At 46.0% G+C, this 10,399-nt stretch overlaps 1 protein-coding gene across 2 annotated transcripts in view; it reads right to left on the bottom strand.

Annotated features, from left to right (window-relative positions):
• The window catches only part of prkd2 (protein kinase D2), a 41,036-nt gene extending 31,504 nt beyond the window's left edge, over positions 1-9,532 (bottom strand). For both annotated transcript variants that reach the window (XM_030399724.1, XM_030399733.1), the window contains exon 1: positions 8,482-9,532. In XM_030399724.1, the coding sequence (XP_030255584.1) occupies positions 8,482-8,808 (327 nt within the window). In that variant the 5' untranslated portion in view covers positions 8,809-9,532. The remainder of the gene's footprint in view (positions 1-8,481) is intronic.
• Positions 9,533-10,399: the final 867 nt, after the last annotated feature.

Genomic DNA, 10,399 nt, shown 5'->3' with positions numbered 1-10,399 from the left:
CAACTTGGGCCTCATAATACTAGTTTTGGCTGTTATTTCTACTGGTTATGGAATCACTAGGCTCCATTGAAGACCCTCTGTTGCATTTCATTACATCTTTGCAGCAACCTGAAGGCAGCTGGACAGATATGTTGATGATCTACCCAGTGTTAACATGGTGAGTCCTTTACAAGTTACACCAGGCTGGTGTAGAAAGACCCTTACAACTCTACACACACTCAGCATTATGTCGCTTCTGTAGGAGAGACGTCAGATTACAGCGGTGGAATCCTTTCTGAGTGTCGTTGCCTCTTTTCCAGGTTCATTTCTAGCAAAAATGGCGTTTCCTGTTTTATCCCTGAGATGCATGATGGTGCACTCCCGTGTCACATTTTAAGATATTTTGTGACCAGGTCTTCGTGTATGACACAGAATCAGCTGCTGCATAGCCATGAGACCGCTGATGTGACTGGCTCAGTGAGTATGTATTAATCACCTCACCTCTCTGGTCTGTATACACCTTCACTCAGCACTCTTGCACTTTGCTCTGTTTCACATATGTGAACAAAAATAGCAGGTGCACTTGAAGACGTCCACGCAGCCCGTGCGCCCAAGATCCACTGCTTTGCACTTCTTGTTGTGCTTGCACAATCACAATAGGATCATTAAAAACACTAAAAACTTCAAAAGAAGAGGAATGTTTAAAGGTGATCAGGAAGTCAGTCTCTCATTAAAGTCTAAATCTAAAAGTGATAAATAGCTATATATTCCAACAGTAATCCCTATGATAGACTGTTCAGTAACTCATGTCTCTAGTCCCCCAGCTCATGCCATCAGAGAGAAAATACATTTTCTGGAATCCATGCCCACTTTATCCAATCAGGACCATACAGAGGTGGAGGTGGAGAGCAGGATCCTCCTGTTTGCTGCTTTGACTGGCGATTTCTGCCCCATATTCGTATGGTGAGGTAGAGCGGAGGGGGGAGATTGCGTCAAAATGGTTACAGCAGCTTTAAAGTGGACAGTTTGAGTAATAATCACAGTTAATCTTCTTTTTCTCTTTCAGATAAATCTGGCACAATTTGGGCTTGTCACCAGTTGCGACAGCGTTAACTGGCAATGTGGTCTCCGGCCAGCGGCACCAACACAGCAGAAGTTTAAGAATTTTGCCAGGTGTTTATATGTCTGTCAGTCTATGGACCAACTTTTTAATGTTAAATGAAAAAGTTAGGTGCACCAGTTCAGCCAGTATGAATAATTAGTCTGGAGCCCTGCCATGAGTACTGTGTAACAGTGGTGGACTCGGGATGTTTGAGGTGCAGGGGGCAAAAATTTTATTGAAGGGGAACTAGCTGTACAAGGTGGAGCACCAGCACCCTAGAGGACATTTCACCATGTTTTGTCCACTTTATCATATTTTACCATAGGGGCATCCAAGAGAGCACCAGGGGGGATGATTGCCCCTATCACAATAATGATTTATCATTCAAAATGTGTTTTAAAACCTGTATGATGACTGTTTCTTGCCTCATCTCCTCATCAAATCTTCCTTAATACACTCGCTAGTGCGACAGATTTGTTTTGTGCATTCTCCCAAATTGTCGATTCAAGATCACAATCTCAGCTTCTAATCAAAAATATAAAACCCTTTATATCTCCATCTATTATTCCACCTCTCCTGGCCTCCCTCTGATACACACACCCCTGCCACTGGGCTCTGGGCAGCGGTGTGTGATTTGAATAATCAAATGTCCTCGTGCAAACTTAGCTCCCCCCCTGCAGCTAACCGCCAAACAGCCAGGCGACACCAAGCACGGTCAGTCATGCAAAGCTGTTCCGCTACCACGCAAATGTGGTAGAGCGAGCGACACACACAAGAGGAGAGAGAGGCAGAAGTGATAGATTTTGAAAAATAGACACCACGTCCTGCACAGACAAAACAGTTACAACCTATGTGAGATTCAGAGCATTTGGTGACTTTGGTTGTTATCTTCACTCCGCCATCAAATGTCCTGCAGCCTGATAGAGGCGTGGTTTGTTCTTTCACTTGCACTGTCCACCTGCCAGTGTCCTGCTAATTGACTGGCATTTATTCATTGACCAACAAAGGTCCGGGCTGATAAGCAGAGTGTATTTGCCCAGTCGCTCTGACACATATGGGAGGCTTTTTTTAATAATCCAAGCAGCGAGACAACACCCCCACCCACCCCACCGCATGACCTCAGATCAGGACAGAAAGTGTGGCTGCCGGTTGTAATTTAGACCAAATTAAGTCATCGCCCTCACCTACAGCGCCGCTCAACACGGAACCTTGTTGTTTTCACACAAACAATACGACCTTGCCTGTCACACCGGGACTTTATCTGGAAAATCAGGGCCAACTGTTACTTTACAATGTGTGTGTGTGTGTGTGTGTGTGTGTGTGTGTGTGTGTGTGTGTGTGTGTGTGTGTGTGTGTGTGTGTGTGTGTGTGCAGAATATGTGCAAGATAGTGAGGTAAACAGGAGGTGGTGTGTATGATCCCATTCCCAGGGCCAAACTGCTTCTCTAGGGAGGGGAGATAAAGAAACAGCCCCTTCCAAAACGGAGGTGGAAACAATGGCCAGGGCAGGGGCTCTCTGTCGCAGCTCTCTGTGTGTGTGTGTGCGTGTGTGTGTGTGTGTGGTTGCTGATATTTCTTTGTGTTTCCAAACAACTAACCGAAGAAAAGAAGAAGCTGCTGCCTCATTTTACACTTTAATCAGAGAGTTCCTTGTTACAAAATGCAGAAGTTGATTTAAATTGTAGATGCAAGTTGATGAACTAAGAGGCAGCCTCTGGAATGCTAAACTGACATTTAATGTGAAAATGTACAATAATGCCGGATCCGACACAGCTCGCGGGCTGTTATATGTGTCAGAACTCATCGCAGATTAGCCTGCAGACACGCTCAACAATCCAGTAATGTGACCACAGGTGACACTGACAAGACTCAACAGGTTCTCGCTTACACTCACACACACTGCAACACACCCACTGACGTCAACGCAAATTGCCGCGCATCTCGCTGATGACGAAACACAGCGAGCTGCTGGCGTCAGGAAGAATGGAAACCGTTAAGCTGACACACCTTTTGGCAGACTAGGTGAAGTGGGGGAACACAAAAGCTGAGAGCGAGCTGTGACCATACAGCATGTTTCACCGTACTGCTCCGGGTGTTTCTAAATTGTACAGCTTTGGCTTAACCTGTAGATGATGTGTAACAATCGCTGGAAAACATGAATCATTCTGTATGGGAGTAGGGGATTTTTGACTCATCACGTCCTAGATAGAGTAAATGCTCCAACTTGTGTAGTCCTGTCCGGACTGTGAATCCCCCCCCATATCTTTCCACTTACTGGAAGTGTGCAAGGAGGCCAACAACCAAAAGGTGAGATTGACATCAAGGCTGTGGCAGGGGGTGGATGAGCGGGGTGGAGGGGGGGGTGAGTGGATGAACAGGAGGTGGGATGCGAGGAGGAAGAGGAGGCAGCAGAGCGTGAGAGGAAGTCGACGATAAGGCCGGGACAGAGGGGGCCGGAGATGAGCAGATAAGGAGAGGAAGTACAGGATCTAGAGGGGAGGTAGGGAGGCGAAGGCACGAGAGGAGGAAGAGCAGGAGGTACGTGTGCCAAAGAGAGTGAGAGGAAACGAGCGTTAGGAGCTTTTTATACCAGGAAACAAGGAGGAGAGGAGAGGACAGGAAAGGAAAGGAAAGGAAAGGAGATGAGAGGATTTATATTCATATTAGGATTCTATTTTCAGGAAACACCTCACACATCATCATCATTAAGAGCATAAAAGCATCCAAGTCTCATTTCCAGGCTGTAGAATGAGAGCATTGTGTCGTGGGGGGAACTTAAAGAAGGTAAACTGAGGAGAGGAAACAGCGACAGAAGCAGAAGAAGGGAGTCAGTGAGGCCTGTCCAACAAAAGAGCAAATGCACCAGAGCTGCATCATGGTTGAATGGAGACAGACCTCTGGTTTCCACACTATTAGTTCTTGTTCCATCAGGAGGAGGAGGAGGGAGGAGGAGGGGTAGACTAAATGGGATTCTGGCGAGCATTACCGCCAGGTGTGTAGAGCCAGGTTAGACATCGGAAAGGTGTGGGAAGTGGGGAGTCCAAGATGCTGTTTGTGACAGATTTCGACGGCCTCAAAGAGTGGGGTTAACGCTCAGATCAGGAGACCCATCGGATGACTATTAACTCAGGGGTGGTGTCGGGAGTTTAAGCTCCTCTGTGCTCCTCCGCAGAGAAGTGAATGGAAAAACGTGTCAATGGAACACAAGCAGGGAGCCCGTGAATAAACAGAGCCGGTGACTCACCCTTTCTGGGATGGGAGAGATGGATGAACGTGGGCGAGGGGGTGTGGGGTACCGGCCTGCGTTCACAACCCCTCTAAACACACCAATGTGGGCATTCATGCGTACGCACGCGGTCCAACTCATGTGTCGTACTCAGTTGGCCCGACCAGGACAAACTGTCTATTGTCCAAATGTCTCACCTAAAGCTGGAGCTCCGAGCAGGGCAGGAGTTCTGTATTTAGGGGATTTAGGGGGATTGCCGAGTGAGTGTGTGTGTGTGTGACTGGTTTTGCAAGGATTGGGAAAGATCAGGCTCAGAGTGTCTTTTTGTTTGCGGGGAATTAAAGGACTTTCTTTCAGATTTATTTTCTCTTGCTTGATTTTCAAAAAAAAAAGCAAAAGTAAAACTCAGCTCTGGGGCGGTCAACTGAGGTCAGAGCTTTGACTGAAATCAGTGGTGGGAGTATCCTGATTTCTCTCTTGCATGTAACGATACAACGTTTCTACTGAATACAACGTTCTGACACTTAACCAGTGTTTCTTTTTAAACCACCACCTGTTCATCAAATTGAAATATCTGCATCATCGTATGAACATTTACCCACAATTCAACCTCACATATTTGGGATTTTTTTTGTTTGAACTTGTGGATCTTCTCAAGAAATCTAAAATAAAGTTTTTTGTGTGTTTGGTCTGTTGGTCGCAGCGGGAGAGTGGGACTTGAAAAGTTGAAAACACTGAGGTAGAAGCAGACCGTAAAAGAATGCTAATTTCTCTGTTTTTTTGCTGACTGCGGAGTCTGTGTCTAAATTGGATGCTTTGGAGAGGGAGCCGCAAACTGGTACCCAATGTATATTTAGGATGAATCAACATTCCAGAAAGAGTCCAGATGGACTAGATGAGGGTTGCCATGTAAAAAGTGCTGTGATTTTCAGTTTTGATTAAGCCTAGGATGTTAATTAATTGCTCCTTACTGCGTGTCAAACTGACCTCCCTGCCGCCTCCCTTACATCTGACTCTTTTCCCGACACCAGCATGTCACTGCTTACGTGTAGTTATCAAAAACAAAAGCAAGCACACACACACACACACACACATAGAGGAAAATGAACAGGAATGGCCCAATTATAGAGACAATGTGTTTTTGCTTCTGCTACAGTTGTCCCAGCAACTCCGAACTACAAGTCTGCCTTTGTTGATGCTGACCAACGAGAAAGTATCATGGGGCTTATCTAGAGAAATATATAAGCAAGAGTATGGCATGGAGGCTTTGATGGGTGTCAGAAATATATAATACTCGCTTAATCGCTATTGGTGACATAAAAATCTACTTGGAAAAGACCCAAATTAAGATATTATACAGGAGACCGATTATGCTTTTTTGCTTTTTTTTTCCATTCGTTCACTGTTTTATATGTTCTTGGGTGGGTAAAATGTCTTGAAAGTTAAGAAGCTTAAAGTCAGCACCCACAGAAGCGTCTCCCTCCCACAGGAAACACTGTCCTGCCTTTAATTCCGTGACTTTCTGCCATCGCACTACGGCACCATGTCACAGATTTGCATAATTTATGCCTTGGGGCTAGTTTGACACCTAAGACTTGATTTAGCACAGCTGCTTTGTTGTTGTTAGCAGTGCTGCTTCAGGCGTGTGTGAGCTGACCAATCAGAGCAGAGTGGGTATTCAGGAAGGAGGAGCCTTAAAGTGACGGGAGAGTTTCAGACAGAGGGGGGGATAAGGTGCTGCTGCACTGGACAGTACAAGAAAACCGACATATTTTTTTAACCTTAAAGCGTGTAAACATATTCTAGTAATAACCCAATATAAAATGATGAACCTGAAAATTAGCATTTGTCTCCTCTCAGCACGTGTTGTGACACAGAGTTCTCAAGTGTCTCCTTGTCACAAGTCTCTTGTCAACAAGTTGTTAATCTCATGTGATTCCAATGTACAACATAATGTGAATCTATGCACTCAATTATTAAAGCAAAGAGCCTTTTTAACATGAAAATAATTGCCATATGATAATGTACTTTGAGCTGTCCTTTACTGTGAAGCAGCTGCATGCATAGGACAATTTCTGGTGCTTTTTTATGGCCAATCAGTGGAATACTATGCAAGGAAGGAACTTTGAATTTTATGACAGCTCAGGAAGAGCAAGGCAAGGGAAAAGAAACGGCACAAGAGTATCAAAACTCTCAACAACAGCAACCGCTCTCACATTACTCAGGGGAGTAGTTTTGGTTTATCTTGAGTAAACACAAAAAAGGGGAAGAGAAGAAGATGCAGCCACAAGAGAATTGCACAGGCGGCACCACTGCAACACCTCAAACTCGTTCCAGCCCTATCTGACTTCAGTCATATGGAAACACAGTTGGAAGATCCAGCAGCAGATCTATCTCACTGGATTAAACCATGGCAGGGAACCACTCACATGAGAGAGGAAAACAAAGACTGTGCTGCACTAAAGCAGATTAGCAGCGTGGGTAAGCTGGCTGTAGAGAGCTACCAGTATTTGCTGGAAAATGTGCAATTGTGGGGAGTTTTACAAAGCTGCTGAGCTGGCAGTGGAAATCTGCTAATCTAATCACCTACCAGTTTAATTGGCAGATAAAAACACATGGCCTTCTCAGACTGCTGCCGGTTCTCAAATAAAGACCGTATTTCCCATAACACCCATCGCTTCCTGTTGCAAAGAGGATGTTAGCTCTTCTACCCCCCTCCCCAACCCTGCACATGTTTGTTTTGAAGTTTTCAGTTCACTAATGAAGATATGTTTGCTTAAAGGGACTATTCCCAGAGGTCTTTTACTTAAACCACCTTGCACCTTGTGAAGAGTTCACATCTAGACTCTGAGGTGACCCAGTGATGTAATTCACAAGCAGAGAGGCTGCAAATAGTGATTTGGGAATGATATTTATATATTGATATATGTGATCGTGATTATTGTCTAATAAAGTAAAATGCTGAATTTTAAATACATTGGTATCATTTGGAGTAGTTATTTGTAATGCTGCTGTGGACAAAAAAGGGGGGAAAAATCTGGAAAAACTCAATGAGCAGACAGAAAAACAGTGATGTACACACTCACAAAAGTAAAAGCCAAGGCAGTAAAAGTATGTTCTCTAGAGGAACAGAAAAACTGACAATTACTGAAATTGTTTGGGCAGCTAATTGAAAAATAGGTCCCCATCTACTCCAAAATTCCGTCAGCATGAGGCTGAGTAGATAACGACTGAATTTTTCATTTTTGGGGTGAACTTTTCCTTGAAATCATGCCCGGTCCTTCAGCTACGGCCTTTGGCGCCCTGTGGACACATGAAAGCGATAGGTGACAGCAAGAAAAAGAAAAAGAAAAAAGAAGAAATCAATGAAGCGCTCAGTGAGGGGACTAAAATTGGCCTGGTGTGAACTGTTATGTTCAAACGAAATGCAAAACAGCTGATGTTGCACTGAGAAGAAGTGAAAGAGATCAAGGTCACAGGCATGAACGACTTCAGATCCCTCCTGAAAATAAAGTCAAGGTGCTCCCCAACAAAAGGATGTTGACTTTATTTTAACGGCATGTCGAGACACGCTTGTTTTTAGCTCATAAGGTGAAATGCAGTAAGGCAAGTGCTGCGATTAGTGTCCTATATTTCTTCTGTTTAAACTTGTATACAGCACACGTGATGCAAAATCAGCCCGACTGTCCCAAACACTGAGCCCGTCAAACATCCCTCCGCTAGTCTGTTGTGCTGGATGTGTGCATGGCAAAGCCCTCGCCGAGCGCTGCCCTCCTCCAACTGTGTGAGGGGAAAAATGCTAATTGCTGTAATTAGAGCCGAGCAAAGTTGTGACATTTTGTACATTCCCTCTGTCACAGCTGCCTGTTCACTTTGTCTGGCTGCGTGTTTAAAACGCTTTCAATTACCTTTGAGAATAGTAAACAAAAAAGGGTGTAGTGTGAGACCGGTACACGAAAGACAAAGAGTGAAAGAAGAGAAGAAAAGCATGTGTACAGCCCAAACTGGGCATCTGACAGGCAGCTTGGAAAACCGATATGAATGTGTGGCTTTGTGCATACACAGCTTTCCACCTGGAGAGAGAAAGCAAAACGCCCAGTTTTACACACACACACACACACACACACACACACACACACACACACACACACACAATTTCATACACATTTCCTACCTTTGTGTCGACAATGGAGCAGGCGATTTGTTTCACGTAGGCCAGGTCTGCACTCTGGGGCATCAGGACAGATTCTCTGGTCAGGCCGATCTGGATGATGAAGGACACCCCCGCTGGAGTAGGAGGCAGTGAAGGCATCACAGCCCCGCCAGGACCCTGCCCTAGTGACAGGTCCACCACAGGAAACCCACCCTGAGCCGGCATAGAGGGCATTGATATGGGGGTCCCCTGCTGCATCATAGCGGAGCCGGGCGGCGAGGAGCCCCCGGGAGGAAAGAAGACCTGAGCCATGGCCCCTGAGGGCATACAAGGGCTCGCGTTAGCCATTCAGACTCCTGACTCTCTCAACATACACACTCACAAACACACGCCCCAGGTGCAGTCAAGTGTTCTCAGAAAACCCACAGTCATTCAAACTGTCTCGGTGGAGGAGAGAGGGGGGCACACATACACACTGAGCATGAGTTCCTCTGTGTCCTGTGTCCACCCCCTCCCAGCAGATCAAGGAAGAAATCCTTATCCAGGAAGCAGCGTGTTTTTTTTTCCTGCTTTCAGCCACTTCTTTCGCGCTCTCTCGCCCGCAGACTCGTCTCACAGTCCAGGCATGACAAACGTGAGCAATGTGCGCGAGAGACTCTTCAAAAGAGAGACAGCCAGAAGGTGTAGAGGGGGGAAACTGCCCTCTTCTACTCCTCCTCCTCCACCTTCTTCCTTCCCTCCCTCACCTCTCTCGTCCAAAGAAGTTGCTCTGCAGAGGAGAAAGTCCAAAGTGGATTGAGAAACTCCTGGCCGTGGGAGTGAGAAGACAAAAACAAATGCCAAACAAATGTTGTGCTCCTTCTCCAGGCTGAGTTACAAAATGGCCTCCTTGAACAGGAAACTGTGAGAATGAAGGAGAGCAAGAGACTGCTCTGCTTTTACGAGTCTTGCCCTGTTTCAGTTTCAGCCTCAGCTGAGTCTTTTTTGTGAAAAAGCTCAGTGTGTTTGTGTGAGAGAGAGAGAGAGAGAGCTGTCTGAGGGTACCTCCCTCTCCCCCTCCCTCCTCCTGCCCTCTCCTCTGTGCTTTTGCCACAGCCAAGGAGGAAGTGAAATGACTGACAGAGCCCGAGGCCAATAGACTCTCAGCATGTCCTGCCTTTTGACTCCCTGCACTCCAATTTCTCCCTCCTCCCTTTCCTCTCTCTCGCGTTCTCTCTCTTTCCCTTCCTTGGTCTGGGGTTATCCGTCTCGTTTGCTCCCTCCCTGAGTCCAGCCCAGCAAAAGATCCTCTTGCGTAGCCTGAGGGGGCAGAAACCCCTCCCATCTCTTCCTCATCTTCCCTCTTTCTTTCTGTTTCTCTGTGAAACTCTTGTTTCCTGCCCTGTATGTCATTTCTAACACCTTTCCTCTTTGCATTTTCAGCAGGCACACCTCTGCCAGACTGCAGAATAGGACCACACCTACCGGAGAGTTGTTTTCATGCAAGTATCAGTGAGATGGGGATCTCTCAGGGCGAGAAAGGTGTCACTTTGCACATGGCAGGATGCGCTTAGAAATGAGTCTCGGTTTGCCACAATCACCAGCACGACTGTGACTCTGCAGTATCTTCTTAGTTAGAAAGCAGGCAGATGAAAAGTGTGACCTGGATAGTAACACTGCAACTCACCAACCACAGTAAGTTCATCATCTGTAGCTTAGCTTCCTCCCAGAGCTGTTACATCGTACAACTCAGCAGTTCCAATTCATTACAACAAATTAAACTCTGCCACCCCACTCTGCTGAAATGCTGATGCGACAAGAGATCCCAGTAACTCAGCAGCTGCTGATAGTGTTGGCGAGGATGCTGCTTTCCACCACAAGAGGGAGATGTTTGGAATAGTTGGAATTTGTTTATTCATTATCCAAGTAGAGATGAAGCCAAAGGCCATTTTAACTGGAG

The sequence above is a fragment of the Sparus aurata genome, chromosome 2 (genome assembly GCF_900880675.1).
Source record: "Sparus aurata chromosome 2, fSpaAur1.1, whole genome shotgun sequence".
NCBI classification, from domain to species: Eukaryota; Metazoa; Chordata; class Actinopteri; order Spariformes; family Sparidae; genus Sparus; species Sparus aurata.
The sequence above is the reverse complement of the archived record's forward strand: the minus strand, read 5'-3'. Positions and strand labels throughout refer to the sequence as shown.